Source organism: Podarcis pityusensis, assembly GCF_964106645.2.
Source record: "Podarcis pityusensis genome assembly, chromosome: 6".
Taxonomy (NCBI): domain Eukaryota; kingdom Metazoa; phylum Chordata; class Lepidosauria; order Squamata; family Lacertidae; genus Podarcis; species Podarcis pityusensis.
The window spans coordinates 62,819,499-62,835,929 of record NC_138030.1 but is presented as its reverse complement, the minus strand read 5'-3'; the positions used below and the strand labels follow the sequence as shown (position 1 = coordinate 62,835,929).

Genomic DNA, 16,431 nt, shown 5'->3' with positions numbered 1-16,431 from the left:
CCTTTCTTTCTTTCTTTCTTTCTTTCTTTCTTTCTTTTTCTTTCTTTCTTCAGAAAAAAAGAACTTTGCCCTAGGGAATGAAGAATAAACATGGTCCAGAGAGTACTGGTAAAACTCGATGTTATGAAGCAATATGAGAAGAAAAGACTTAGCAAATATGAGCTAATTGAGGTACGTATAATATAAGCCACGGGAACAGTTATGACTTTGTTTTGAAATATATCAAAATCTACAGTTGGGCAATATCTTTATTAGGGTCAACCAAACCGTTGTAGAATAGGGAACAAGCTTTCAAGTTCTCTTGAACTCCAGGCTAGATGTTATGTACTGTAGTAGGGAACAGGCAGAGAGAATTAAAACGAAAACAAAACAAATAGAACAACAACAACAAAAATGGCTTCATGTCAGTATGCATTTAGACAAAGTCCCAAAATGGATATTGCAAACTTGACTAAATAACTCTCAGCTAGATACGGCAGGCTACACAGGCTACATGCAAGATTCTTTGGCAAATGTTTGACCCCTACTTTTGGAAACACCAAAGCTAGCAATTATGCAGACCTGCCTCTAACCTTAAGCAAAACACAGTGCCTTTGTTAGGCAAAGAGCAGAAGCAATGAAAAACATGACAGTATTTATATTAGCAAAGCTGGATATTAATTTTAGATGGTTTTGTAGATTAAAAATAAGTAAACTGAAGCCAAATTGGTTAGGATTACCTAGTGGTTGGAAGACATGTAACCTTCAAAAAGTGTATATTTGAAATATGTTTCTTGTGGTATAACTGTCAGTTGCAACCAAACCCTAGTGAATCCAGGGATCCAGTAGGGTTTTATCCTCTAACAGGGATTTTAAGCATTGAGATTCAGACCCACTTGGAATTTTCTGTATAACAGGGGTGATAAAGACCGAGCGTATATCCTCATAAAAACGACATCATAGCAAGACATGAGAGATGGCTTCTACCTCTATCAGGCCACAGGGGCAGACTCACTCTGCAAACAGTTTACCCACATATCTGCCCTACAATAAGGCAGATGGCAGCACACTGAATCTAGAAAGGGTAAACGAACATCTATATTTAGATATTTGTAATTTTGACAGATATATTGCTGGGGTAAAACTTCTCCCATTGTCTTTGATTTCTGGGTGTTTATTCATCTCACTCACATGACACTGAAATTCTACATCCCAGACTCGTTGGCGAAATGTTGCACTTTCTTGTAACCTGTGGCTATCAGTGCTTGTGGCAAAAACCCCGTCTTTTAGCTTTTCATATAATGTAGTTTTCCATTTTGATTGATAGAGATACCCTAGTGAATGGATTATTCATTAGGTTTCCAAGACTAAGTCCCTAGTATGCAGGTTCTACATGGGGAAAGTCGTAAGAGCAACTCTTGTATGTGGTCCCTTAGAACTCCATGTATATTTGTACATCTGTATGCCTTTATGCACATACAGTGTTCCTGTCACAAAAAGAGGGTATGGAGTATAGTGATGTGGAGCAGAATATTTCCCAGCGCTTTCTTTTTCCATTGAAAAGAATCTGATTCCTAGGCTTACTGGAAACAACAGATGGATGACAATTGCAAATAAAATATTAGGCAACCTTTGCCCCTCCAAAAAGTTTTTAGCTTTGTTTGCTACATACAAGTAAAGTAAACAACCTAAATTAAGCCACTCTCTATGGCATCAGAAAAATTTCCAGTGCGGACTGAAAATTTTCCAAGGCAAATTCCCCTGGTTTTCCAATTCAACATTTTCCAGAAGACCCACATCGGAACATCATGCAAGGAGGGCTTACACTTGTACATATCTGTATTCTTCTGCAGTAGGAGTTGTGCCCAAGTTTACATGATAAAAAACAAACAGGTTAAAACTAACATTAATATAAAGTAATAAAATTTGAAGCAGCGTTCAAACAAACTCCAAATTCAGATAAAATACAAAGAGCAAAGAATAACATTTAAGCGCTATAGGAAAATAATAAAATCGTGGCAATGGGACATTAAGGCCCAGGCAAACCAATCTGGCCGTACATTCCACAACCAGGGTTTCAAATTTCACTTATAACCCCCCCCCCACACACACACCTCATTTGGTGGGAGTCCTTGAAGAAGGGCCTACCTGCTAACTACCCGCTCACCCTGTATAAAAGTAAACAAACAGATCTTAAAATGCCATTGCTCTCAAACAAACCATTCCATAAAGCTGCCCTGGAACTTTCTGCTCTTAGTGAAAAGCATGAAACACTATATCAGTGAATGCTGTATCTTTTTTATTAACAGTGCCGAAAGCTGGGGAGAGTACAGGTAAACCCGTGTGTGAGAACTCCCCTGACATTTGACTTGAATCTGAATTATGAATTGTCTCGATCTGTAAAATCAAGTATTTCTGTAACTCCATCCACTCAGCATGTTATTCAAGATGATCAGAGCGCAGTTCAGCAGTCACAAAGGTGAGACACCCACCCACACCTTAAGTTCATACCGGTGTTTATTTTTGGTAGTTAAGTCCATCTGCTTGAACTATCTTCATACTATAGTTGACTCCACAGAATGCTTTGTATTGCTCCCTGAACCCTGAGGACTGGTCTGATACACTAGTAAGTAAGGTGAACACATAAGGTGGTTCTTTATGATTTAGTGTAGTTTCTCATCATTAAAAAAAATGGTTCTTATTTAGAAAGAGGTATGTATTCATATTCCTTGCTTAATTTAGAATCCTTTGTGGACATAATCCTTATGAATAAATGTATGTATACAATTTGCAGCACGTACAGGATAGGTTTTATGTTTAAATTTGTGTCTAATAAAAGAATGGATAAAAATCAAATCTATTTGGATGTGAGTCTTGGAAGAGCTGCTCCCTGCCTTGCAGGCCTTTTCCCACCTGGCCTGGGAGGGCAGGACACTGACTGACTCCAGCTACAAAAGCTGAGGTTGCTGAACAGAATCTTGGGCTGGGGTATTGTTTGTTGGGGGTGGGACTTGTTGCTGTTAATTATTCGCATCTTTATTTTGTATCACATTTTTATATGTGGAAATGGTTCCACATTTGGTTGTGTACTTTTTGATGTTTTCTTTATGACTACTTTTGTTATGTTTGTAGTTCTTTAATTCCTACAAAGTTGTAAGGCACCTTGAGCATGGTTATAAGTTCGGAAAGGAGGCATACAAATAAAATGATTGATTTGGGTAATGATTACTTATGGGAGTAAGACCTTGTCAGCATGTGACCCCTGTGCTCACAGACCTGCACTGGTTGCCAATCTGATACCAGATCAAGTTCAAGACAATACAATTAGTATATAAACCCCTTAACAACTTGGGACCAGTTTACCAGTGGTTTCACCTTATCCCATATATTTACACTGGACCGCTTCAGTCTGTGGAACTGGGACTGTTACAGGTGCCACACAATACTTGCTCTGCATTTGTAAGAAACCAGTCATTTTGTGTGGTAGCACCTACACTTTAGAATTCCCTGCCTATTAACATCAGGCAGATGCCTCCACTGTACCCTTTTTGGTGCCTTTTAAAAACATTTTTGTATAGACAAGCCTACTCAGATATGTAGAATATTTTACATGTGTTTTAATTTTTTGTTTAGCTTATCGCTTATTTTAATTATTATTTGAATGCTTTAAATTGCTGTTTTTACTAATAATTTTGTTGCTTCAATCTTTTCATAAACCGCTCGGAGGGTTTGGTTGTTGTTGTTTTTACAATAAATAGGATGAATTTATTTATCAGTGTTTTGGTGCAGAGGGAGACTTGTCATGTTGTGTCCAATCCTTCACTCATTTTTGTCTTCCAATGCAAGGACCTTGGCCAACAACAATAAACTAGCAAACAAGTGGAGGATTCAGCCCAGTTCCCCCATATGCTGCAAGCACAATGAAAGCTTACTAGCGTGGCAGGTCTGTTGAGTTTGTACAGAACAAACAAACATTTCTGTGGAACAAATGCCTTCCACCTTTCTGCTGAGGGTTACACTAACCCTTATCTTGCAGGAACATATTCATTGCGTATGTATGTAATATGGGTGGCGCTGTGGGTTAAACCACAGAGCCTAGGGCTTGCCGATCAGAAGGTCGGAGGTTCGAATCCCCACGACGGGGTGAGCTCCCGTTGCTCGGCCCCTGTTCCTGCCAACCTAGCAGTTCAAAAGCACGTCAAAGTGCAAGTAGATAAATAGGTACCGCTCCGGCGGGAAGGTAAACGGCATTTCCGTGCACTGCTCTGGTTCGCCAGAAGCAGCTTAGTCATGCTGACCACATGACCCAGAAGCTGTACGCCGGCTCCCTTGGCCAATAAAGCTAGATGAGTGCCACAACCCCAGAGTCGGTCACGACTGGACCTAATGGTCAGGGGTCCCTTTACCTTTATGTATTCCAAAAGTAAGAGATGTGGGCCTAAGCTTTGGGCCTAAGCTACCTCACAGGGAGCTGGGGGGAAACAAAAGGGGGAGAACCAGGTTTGGTGCTTTGAGTTTGTTGGAGGAAGAATGGGACATAAATTGAGTGAATAAGAACCCAGTGTGACCCTGTCCAACTACTTCACGTCTCCGGCTTCAAGGATTGCATGGCTGCCCCCACCCACAACGTTGTTTTGTTTCACTTGGGTTGTTTTGTTCACTGCTTTATGATTTTGTTGAAATCTGTCCTGAAATTTATTTTAAAATAATTTAATTCTTTAAAAAAGAACTTTATGTTGAAAGAACGGACTATAACATTTAAGAAATAAACTAGTGTGTAAATAAAAGTAATCCCGTGAAAACCAACATGTCAATTAAAATAATCTCTTTAAAGTTGACAAAATGCTGACATTCTTTTCTGCTGCCTTTCGCAAGCAATTTAACCGTATCCAGCCATATAATGTTTCCCGTAGTTTACAGCTGTTGTTATTGTATTACTGTTAGGCCCCAATCTCAGTCAACACGAAGGAAGGATCACTCTGGAAAACCTGTTGTGAGGCTATTTAGTGCTCCAAGCTACCTGAAACATAAACCAACTAATCAGAGAGGTATGTTTGCTGTTTTTATTTAAAGCAGGGAATTGGTTTGGAACATTCCACCCCCTCCCCCCCATTTTTAAAAATACTTCTGCAACTAGGGTTCCCCCAAGCCTGATGGTACCTTCCTCTTCTGTGTTGATGGCGCCATTTTGACTCCAGAAGGATCCACACTAGGAGAATGTGGTCAGTATTAGTATGCAGTATAATATAGGATATGGGATTGCCTTAAATCTGATGATCCGTCTGACCATTCCAGATGTATTTTAAGGCATGCAGAGATGTGTACTTGATGCTTGCACTGCATTCATCAAATTCTGCCCATTGAAGACAAACTCTGAATTATCCCAGTGGACTTCAGTGGTGTACAATTTGATTTTTAATAGAATACATATTTTTTAATTTGCAGTAAAATAGCATCGGTTAGTTCCAACAAAGCCTGTACAGTGTTACATGCATATATCAACTACATATAAAAATAAAAGTTGAGTGCGGACACTGTAAAATAACTGAAACATTGCACACATTGTCAAGGGTTTAACTATCTGTGACATAACCCCTCCATAAGGAAGCATGAGCAGTGGTCTTACATTAACATCACTTCTATTTACACGGTGATCACACATTATTGAAATGATCATGTCCAGTTTGACCTCTAATAACCCTTCCATGCTGCATTAGGTGCCCAGAAAGAGCCAGAAATCCCAAACATTTTCTAGCCATCCTGTCGGAAATTGTCCTTTGCAGTCCTTACAATGGGAGCCAATCTCTAAACAGGCAGCAGTAAACAGCATGGCAGTGAGTTCCTTTTTTCGTATGAGGGGAGAGAATTTAGATCTGTGTCTAGCGACAGAAGAGCCAGAGCTGGGCTTGAGTTCGGTGGGTGACCAATAACATTAGAGACGACATCAAAAATGTGATTTATTCACATTTTTATGTTTTTTCAGTGAACATGGAGGGTCTAGATGGAGGTTTCACGCTCCTGAAACTAAAACAAAGGCTTAAATCTGCTCATTCCGCCACAGAAGTTCAGAAAAGACCTGAGAGAATGTCAGAGGTGAGCCATGCTTCCAAGCGTTTTCTTGCTGTTTCTATAAAATAATTTATTGAACGATCTAGCACACTTGTATGGTATATGGGTCAACTGGTTCTTATTTGCTGAAAAATTAATCGGTGGTTGTGGTGGTTAGTTAGACATTGTTATTTTTGGTCAAAATGTATGTTTACATGATGTATTAAAGAGGAAACCAATTAGATTGGATGGCAACCCTGTACCACTGATGGAGGAAATTTGCATTGCTTTGACAGTCTCAAGCAGCCTGGATCGTTTTAACAGTGATGCACAGTGTTGCGTAATACACCAGTTCTGTGTTACTGCCAAATGTTCCCATAATAGTCTGCAGAAGAAAGGAATGTTCTCCTTGGGGAGGATAGTGTCGATAATTCTGGTTGCCTGCTAATCCCAACTACTTTTAAAAAAGATTATTTTAGATAAAAATCATTAAATGTTAAACTAAACAACACTGTCCCTCTTATGTGGGATGCAATTTAGAATGGCAGATTATATAAATGGGACAAATAAGCCTCAAGGGGGGAAATCAGAATAGTGAAAGAAATAGCAAAGGCTTTCTTGAATATTTATTTAACAAATATAAGTATAATTATAATACTTGCATAAGTAGTAATTTTTGTAATTACAAATTACATTTAGAGCCACACACTATTTTTCCTATGAAATCATCCTTAGCAATACAATCCTGTTTATAGGATCCTCTGTTTTAGGATCAAAGAGGATCTAAAAACCTGCATGTTTTACAATATATTAATGTGTTCAATACGTGGTTCCCCTTCCTTCACATTTTATCCTCTCAACATCCCTGTGAGGGAAGTTATGCTGAGAGGCAATGACTGGCCCAAGGTCACCAAGTGACCTTCATGGCTGAGTAGGAATTCGAATCTTGGTCTCCCAATTCCTAGTTTAACACTCTATCCCCTACACTTTAGTGCTGAGACACCACTCAAAATATAGCCTTATGTTGACTACAGAGGCATTTTGAATACAGAAGAAATGTGACTAGTTCTTGTGTAAATTGATATGGGACAATCTTGCATGTGACATGATAAAACCTAACTCAAAGTATTAAAAGAACATTTGCAATTTGAGTCAATTATATCAAAGACATGTTGTCTTCATATGGCTCTATATCATTTAATTGTAGCCCAAAGTGATATTGCCTGCATAGGATAATTGCTGTAAGTCCGTATAACTGCTTTGACATATGCACAAAAAAATGTTTCCCAACAACCAGGATGAAAGGAAATCTCTGAGTGGCATGGATGATTATCACAGGAGTGTATTTACAGGAACCAGTCGTGAGGATGGACGGACAACTGCTGTTGTGGGAAAAGGTTGGAGAAAAATAAATAATAAAAATGACTAACAAAAACCATAGTAGCCATTACATAGCACTTTGGAAGAACGATCTCAGTGAAAAACAGACCATCACTGAAAAAGTCATAGTCCAATTGTTGAGTTTCGCCCCCAAAGGCTGGGAAAACTAGCGATGGTTTTTGAACCAGCGGCATTTGCCTAAACTGGGAGAGCAGACGAAGATTTATTTCTGCATATATTATTCGGTACATCTCGTGCACTTCTTAAAACAAATTTCCTAACCTTTTGAGTACAAAATAAAATATTTGTTAGAATGTATTGACCTAGTTATATTTTGATTTATAGGTAATTATGATGAAAATAAACCAGATGCTTATAATTTCATTGAAAAACCGTAGTTTAGGGCAGGTATGGAGGTTCTCTTTGTGGCTAGCTTATAAGCAACTTATAAATGATAGAGGCTCCATGCTGAGCTTTCATATCTGAATCAGCTCTCAGACCAACCACGGAACCACAGCGGTGCTACCCTGCACCCTCATATTCTCGACTTTATCTAACTTCAAGCTATTATTTAATTTAAGCTACTATGAGTGTTCTCTGTGAAAAGCCACTTTTATCATGTCTATGCCACTGTATTTGTGAGATGTAATAAATTTCATTGTCTTTTCAGGTGTTTATGATGAAGCCAAACATGGAGTTGATCAGGAACTGAAGAGAAAGGGTAAAGTCAAATCCTGTACAAATGTCCATTTGTTACAAGATAACTTGAACAAAAGGTAACTATTCATAATCAGGAATAATAGTGCACATAGATTTCTTGTTATAATGTATTAGCATAGCATTTAACTCAGTGGTGGCTAAGCTATGGCCCTACAGATGTTATTGCACGACAGCTCCCATCTTGCCTGACAATGGGGCATGCCGGCTGTGGCTGATGCTAGTTCAAGCCCAGCGACATCTGGGCTGCCACAAGTTAGCTATAACCTGATCTGATTTCTTTATTTTTAGTCACATCTTTATTGTATGAGCTGCAACACCAAATTAAAACCAAATTGGGGGCCCTTGTGCGGTTCCCAAATAGCGGCCCCCTTCTCCCAAGAAGGAATGCATGAAATATGGTGCCAGAAAATATTAATCGATGTAACAAATGTACTACTATGTAAGCTTTCAGGGACTACAAAAAAAAAGCACGTGCAGTTTCACAGCTCTCACCAAAACACAATAAAAAAGCGCTTTGACAACTTGGATAAAAAGAGCATATTCTGAGCAGGTGCCGTTTCATATTTCACAATCCCTTTTCATTTTTGCTTGGGTCAATCACCAACTCTTAGCCTAACCGCCCTCACATGGCTGTTGAGAAGATGTAGAAGGAGGCATAAAATGGCTGCAAAGGAGGATATGGTGCTTGTATCAGGCATCAAATTTTGGTTTCTTTAACCAAAGTGATGTATATATAAATGTATATATAAAGGTCCATTTGGGGGGGATACCCCTGCAAATTAGGCTTGCAAATTCAAGGCTTCAGCCAATCTTAATCTAGCCTGACTACTGCATGTTTTACCAATGCACAAGTCCTACTTGTGTTCAACTACACAGGGGATTGATTCCTAAGAGGAGTTGTCTTAGGCCTGTAGCCACAGGAGAGAAGGAGACTGGAATGCAGAGGAGTCAGTATTTTCCTATGCCCTTTTAAAATGGGGCGTTTTTGAGGGGGTTAATGATTTGTTACTTTTATTTTGATTATGGGGTTTTATATTTTGATTTTATTCAGTGAACCGCCCTGAGACCTCCGGTTACAGGACAGTAAATAAATTCAATAAATAATAATAATAATTGCCCAGTAAAAGAATAAAGCTGCTCCCAACATCCAGTGTTCTGTCCCAACGGGGGGGGGACAAGGATTCTTATGGACTTGTGTCCAAATATCTCTCATCAATCATAGTTCTGACTTCACTCACTGGCTAAAAACACTGAAAGGCAGGAACAACCAGACTAGCTCACAGAAATTGCATATTTTGCTTTATAATGTTCCTTCTAGTAGGGCTAGAGGCTTACTTTTTATAAATGAAAGCTCATATAATTTATTATATAATAAAAATGCAAGGGTGTCACAATGCTGTAGTGTGCTTGGCCACAGACAGATGGCACTGTGGACCACTGGACCATTGCAACAGCATTGGAAGGCAAAGAGGAGGGAGACAGAGGCAGGAGGCCAGTGCAGGTGGGTGGGTGAGCAGTGATTTATTGATACTGATATATATTTTTACTTGTGCCTTCCTTGGGATTCTCCAGATTCTGCCCATACCTCCCCCTTTTGTGCTTGGGTGGTGTAATTTTGGCTAAAATTAGTGTGGGCACGATCCTCAAAATTTCAGAAATAGAATAGAAGGTTATATAAAGTAGCAGGGAGAGGACCGTCATTTGTAGGAGTTTTATATTGCTCTCCTCCCTATCTCTCTCCTGATGCCCTGCCATAAGAAATGTGTTAGTGTGTGTGTGTGTGTGTGTGTAGAGCTAGTGGTTTTGTTTATTACTAGTGGGACACATAAAATGCAAAGTCAACAAATTCCCATAAATACAATTGAATAAAAATCAGTAAATACTATTTTGATACAGTATCATTATTTCAAAATATATTTAGATAATATATTTAATATATATAAATAATATATATAAATGAATAGATAACTATTCATTTAACACAACAACCAATACATCATATTATTGTATTTTATCCTGTACCTTATGGTCCTAATATGTAACAAATATAGAACATTTTTCTATAAATACTTTGTTCTTTTTATGCCTTCTCTGACTCTAATAATATTTGTGAGTCTTTACATGTCTTTGTTTTATAGTCCACGGTCCATAGAATAAATTTCTATTTTATAGAATAAATTTCCTTCAATTATATGTTGAAAGCTAAGCTAAGAAGTCTTTTTCCTCCCTTTTGATTCCAAGAAAATAATACTCTGTCAGAAAATAAATAAAACTTATGACAAAATATAACAGATATACTTACAAAAGAGCACTTTGGCAATCTCACTTTTATTTCCTACTAACATATATGAAATTGTTCAGAGCCTATCAAAGTGCCACAGCTTGAGTACGAAAAATGCTCCTGTTTGCCCAAGAATGTGGAATCCATGGGGCATATGAAACTCCAATATAATTGCCCCTCCCTTTTATGAGGCTTACAGGGCACTTTTTTTTTTGATCTGTTTGACAGATCAAGGATCAAGAATACCTTTACTATATTATTTTCCTTGACAGGATCAAGAATACCTTTACTATATTATTTTATGTGGCTTTTGATGTCTGTTGGACTATACTGAAGGACTGCAGGGTGAGGTTTGGGGTTTTGTAGCTAAAATAAAAAGGCAAGTAAAATTGGGAATATGACAAAATCTTTTACAATTATTCATAGCGTGGATAGAAAGTAGGTAGGGAGCAGCTTTCTTCTTCTCCAGTAATACTAGAACCCAGACTCACCCAGTAAAGTTGAACTGGCCATCTGATTAGACAGAGCAGCTGTCTTTGGCAGCTATATCCCTGCAGAGTATGTGTGAATGAGCTATAAAATCGGGAGCACTTGAATAGATGGAATTACGGTAATAAAGTCTTTCTGAAAACCGGTACTATTGCTTTGGTTTCTCCCTCAGACCCTGAGTTGCGTTCACGACAATTTTTCTGATGCAAACAAGAAGACAAGGCAACTGCTTTATGTTCATTGTTTCTTGGATGCACCAGAACCTATGGAAAAAATGAGAGTATATTTAATGAAATGTGGGAGAGCTGTAGATGTAGGAGATTCCCTAGTTAAATTACAGCTCAGCCATGGCAGCTGAACTGCTATGCAATAGGAGGACAATGACAGTGACCTAGGGTTGTTGTAAGAATGACTGAGATTAACATGTGCAAGGTGCTTGACACATTGAAAAAGCATGTTGTTGTTAATAGGAGTATTACTACTGGCTTTGAAGCATACCAGGTGAATAATTGATCTGGTGCTCTTGCAAAAGGCATTATCTGAACACATACATTCATACATACAGACATTTATATACCACTGTATCATAAAAAAATATATCACAGTGGTTTACAACAATATAAAAACGTAAAACCAAACAATAAAATCATAAAAAGTTTTTTAAAAAAACTAGTTAAAAGATAAAAGGAAAGAGAAACAAACATCAGTAAACCATTGTGGGAATGTATTCTTAACTGCCTGCATAGGCCTGACAGAATAGAAAAGTTTTTAGCAGATTTTTAAAATTGGGCACAGAAGGCACTCACTGGCAGAGTGTTCCACAGGACTGGGCTGATAACACATTACTTTTGAAGAATGTAATATCAGGGTTGGGACTAGCAATATCCAGTAATATTGCTTATTGAATTGTTTGGTGACCACTTATTACTATCACTTTTTTTTTTAAATGCAGAGACGCTCTTTGGAAATATGATTTCACCAATGAGGAAAAAAATATTAAGACTTTTAGCCACTTTGAGGATGCAGTACTGAAAAAGAAGAAGGTTTCTGTACCTCTGTGCATTGAGGATGAAATAGAAAAACCAAATGCCAAAGTGATCAGAGCTGGCAGTTCAAGGCCAAAATGTGACAGTTTACCGGTAATATCATCTCCCCACCACTACCACTACCACCTGTTTAATGGTTTTTTTAAAAAATTCTATAGGTTAAGAAAGTAGTTACCTTAAGAATTTCCCATTCTGATCTCAATGTTAAGATATCCACTGGAAAAACAGGTTACATGGTTTGAAAGAATTCTCATTGCTAATTACAGAATGTAAGAGAATTCTTTATGAAGAACTGGTTGACAAAAATGGAAATCCCCGTGGCTTAATATATCAGTTAAATCAGTAGCTGTCTTAGGCAAGAGGCTGCTAAAATACATCATAAACCAATAGACTTCACAGTGCAACTATCCCTGTTATTCCTATTTGAAGGACCAAAAGAAGACATTTTTTGTTGTATATTTTAAAACTCTTTTTTTTTTTAATGGGGAAGTGTATTCAACCAACTACTGCTAAGCATGGACAATTGAAATTAATGAACTAAGTCATGTTTCTAACCTCAGTAGGCCTATTCTGAGTAGGACAAACACCACACAGAAAGTCCCATTTCTCATTGGATAGCAGCTAATCAGCATTCTGTTCAACTAATGCTGATGGTAATATACAATTTTTTTACATTCTTGCCATGTTATATGTTATCTTGACCATATTCACATGACCTTTAGCAACTGGCTTAACTGACATCTAAGCCCACAGATGTAATCTTTTTATGGGACCTGAGTGAAATGTGTCACAAAATACGGGGAAATGCATTTCTGCATGATTTACTGCTGAATTAAACCCTCATTGCAATCAGAAGACTTTGTTTACAAAGTACTACCCCCCCCCCACAAATGACTTCATCTGTTTTCAAAGCATATAGATTGGATTTTACTAATACTACAAATACAGAAATGGGGCCAGCGTCATACAGTGCCTGAGAATGCTGAGCTTGTATATGGGAAATCTCGTTTCAGTCAAATTGCTGCTTATCTATAAAGCAAGTCATTATCTCACAGCCTTGCCCATCTCATGGGGTCGTCGTGAAACTGAAATACTAGTCTGAGCTCTTTGAAGAATGGGTCATGCACAAAGGAAACTGCTTTAGTATGGCTCAGTATGTTAGATCACTGGTCCATCTAATCCAGTATTCTCTACACTGACTGGCAGCAGCTCTCCAGAGTTTCAGACAAGGGTCCTTCCTATCCCTACCTGGATATGTTCATGTCATGAGTCACTTAGTGCCTTTGGGTTCAGATCTGGGATGGCAGACTGGAGGAATGGGGAGGGGGGATTGAGACAGTAGAGCAAAGCCTTTCTGAAGAAAGCTCTTCCCTGTCAGACAACAATACTGGAACAGGAGCTCTAGCTGCTTCCTACCCTGTGCTGTTGGTGGCTGGAGAGACCTCAGAGCTATGACTTGCGGTGGCTGAACTGGATTTAGCGGGCACAGGTCTAATAAGCACTCCCAGGGTCAGACAATGCCTCTGCTGGTGAGAACAGACGCACTTGCCCCAGCAGTGTGCGTGCCTACAAGCTAGACATTCTCACCAAGCTAATAAAGCTTGCCAGGTGGGCAGGAGAACTTGCTGGGACACCTTCGCTGCTCTCATATGGTTGTGAACTTCATGCCCTGGTCTTGGACTTTGGGATTCTAGCCTGGCTCCTAACTCGGTTAACTCATCCATCCTGTTTGTAGGAGCTTTGGGATTGAGTTAACCCTTTTCTGCTGTTGCACCTGTACTGTACTCCGCTTTAATAAAGGTCTTTCTCTTATTCTGCTGTAATGTCTGGGACAGGTGCCAGGACTTTCAGGGACTGAACTGAACCCCAGGCAAGCAAAGAATGAGCTCTGCCACTGAGCTAGGCAGAGCATATTTGTGCAGAAGGCCCAGGTCTAATCCCTAGCATCTCCAACGGAGCGCTCCAAGAGAGTTCTGCCTAAAATCCTGGAGATTTGTTGCTGGTCAGTGTAAACCATACTGGGCTAAATGGACTAATATTCAAATTTAGTATAAGGCAGTTTTCTGTGTTTATATAATTCTAGGAAACAGAAGTTAAAAGTTTAGGTGACAGTACGATTTTCCCCTTACATATGTATGAATATATCAGTTTTGTTGGTGTGAAAGGTTTTAACATTTCTCTCCTCCTTTCTCTAGAAGTCAAGTGAATCATTTCCCGTCTATTGCCACAATGAAGGGTATGTAAAGAAGCATGCATTGAATACATGTCTTTCTATGTATGGGGATGGAGCGTTTTATGGTGTGAATAGGAGTGGTGAAATATGTATGCAACTAAACCCGGTCCTACGAAATAACTATAATGAATCCACTGCAATCACCAGAAGTAAACAAAATTCTCCCCCCAATGAAACTACAAAGAGGAAGAAAAAGCTAGCCCTGTCTGGGAAACCAAAACGCATCGCTGTTCAGATTTTATCTGTGAAGAAAACACCATGTGATGATATCTTCACAAGTTCTCAGAAAGAGATTGTTCAGAAGATGAGTGGAAGTGTCACAAAAACTTTCAGCAGACATATGGTCCCTGAAAGGAGTATTTCAACAAACATGTCTCAGCGTCAGAAAGAAGGCCTTATGGTATGTGGAGAGAATCCAACGCTGGCCATATACCGTACTATTTCATCTAGAAGCCTGATTTCAGGAATAAAATCCCAACTTCCAGATTTTTTTGAGAAGGAGTTAGCTTCCCCCGAAGAACCCCGTAAGAAGGATAGAGTGCTTTTTGTGGACTACATCCCCATCTCAAAGCCAATTCCAGTTCCAAGATCTGGAAGTAAACTCGCTAACCACCACAACTCCGTCCCTTCAGCTCGCAGTTCATGCTCATCTCATAGTTGTGCTAAAATCGTATCAGTGGAAAGCAGCAAGTCTGAAGTGAAGCACCAGGATAATTCACACCAGAAACCTTTTCTGGATGAAAACAGGGCAAGCAACATGGAAGTCTCAGCCCAGTCCCCAGCCCAAGAAGACAGCAAGAGGTTAATTGGGCCAACATCATCACTACCACTAAGGAGCTTTCAGGAAGAAATAAATAGTAGCCTTGAGCCCCAGAAATCAGAATTGACCGCATGTTCAGAAGAGCAAAGCGCTGGGTCTGCACACGCTCCAGTTATAAGCATACCAACAGCAGAATTCGATGTTTCCGAATCCCATAGGGATCCGAGCATGCAGAACCTGTTACCTGTGGGTAATGAAAAGTAGCTTCAACCTCTGAAATGACTGTGTGAAGTGCATAATAAATCTGTACAATAACCACTTCCCCCAAATCTGTTGCCACAATGTAGTTCAAAGGGATTGCAACCAGTGAGGGAGGTATCTTTGTCAATACATAGGTTTTTATTATTATTATTATGAATGATATAGTAGCTTGGCAGTAGAATATCAGTTGCACGGAAGCAGCAAATGCCGTGTGCCATCTGATGTTTCGCCAGAGTCTCACAAAATGTGATGTTGCATTGGCATTCCTGTACTAATTTCCACTCCGAGAGGGGAAAGTGAAGGCTAGTAAATGGGTTAACCAAAGCTGCCTGGTGAATTCCTAGGTGCATGCTCCATATTACGCCAGTATTGAAAGAGTGTTGCTGGCTACTAGGTGGCATCCAAACTCAGTTCAAGGTTCTGGCCTTTAAAGCTCTAAATGAGGGGTGGGAAACCTCAGCCCAAATGCCAAATGCAGACCTCCAGCCTTCTATTATCTCACTGTTGGGACTATGCCCAGGTCATGCTCCTCCCAATGACACACCCTTGATGTTTTTTCATGGCTGGAATGTGTCCTTGGAATTGTGATGTTCTGGACTTGCCAGGATAGAGGTGTGTGTTTGTATGTGTACATAGAGAGACTGCAAACTTCTAAGTGGATCGAATAAGCCTGCATTGTTGCACCCACTGCTCTACCTGCCCCATTTTTGCCTCTGGCCCGGGGTTGGATGAGTTGGCCCCAGGGAGGAATGCAGAAATCAGTGCCTGTCCTGTAGCTTCCTGCAAGAATAATATAATTTTTTTTATAACCCAAATGTTCTGGTTTGTGTTTGTTTGTCCTGTTTTTCACAGAATTGTAGAGTTGGAAAGGACCATGAAGGGTTCATCTAGTCAAACCCCCTGTAGTGCTGGAATATGCAAGTGGCCTGTATGGGGATTGAACCTTGGCCTTATCAGCACCACAGTCTAAGCAACTGAGTTGGGCCCAAGGGAGTCTGTTCTACTGTTGAAGTACTTTTTGTTGCACTATTCAGCATAAGAGTGTCCTTCCAGATAGCAATTAACATGTTATTGTTGGGGAAGTATAGCAGAACAACTCGCAAAGTGGAACATGTGAATGGTTCTGTACAAATCCAACGTTAACGTATTATCATTGCATCAATGACATGTTGCAACCCCCACCAATCTGGAGCAGTCCCCGAGCTCCAAAAAGATAAAGCTAAAGTAATTCTAG

The 16,431-nt window shown here is 39.5% G+C and overlaps 1 protein-coding gene across 7 annotated transcripts in view; it reads left to right on the top strand.

Annotated features, from left to right (window-relative positions):
* The window catches only part of LOC308478833 (uncharacterized protein C1orf141 homolog), a 61,682-nt gene extending 46,417 nt beyond the window's left edge, over positions 1-15,265 (top strand). For all 7 annotated transcript variants that reach the window (XM_081008926.1, XM_081008923.1, XM_081008922.1 and 4 more), the window contains 8 exons: positions 54-171; positions 2,289-2,458; positions 4,924-5,027; positions 5,963-6,072; positions 7,325-7,424; positions 8,078-8,183; positions 11,850-12,036; positions 14,139-15,265. In XM_081008926.1, coding sequence (XP_080865052.1) covers positions 91-171; positions 2,289-2,458; positions 4,924-5,027; positions 5,963-6,072; positions 7,325-7,424; positions 8,078-8,183; positions 11,850-12,036; positions 14,139-15,200 — 1,920 coding nt within the window. In that variant the 5' untranslated portion in view covers positions 54-90 and the 3' untranslated portion in view covers positions 15,201-15,265. The remainder of the gene's footprint in view (positions 1-53; positions 172-2,288; positions 2,459-4,923; positions 5,028-5,962; positions 6,073-7,324; positions 7,425-8,077; positions 8,184-11,849; positions 12,037-14,138) is intronic.
* Positions 15,266-16,431: the final 1,166 nt, after the last annotated feature.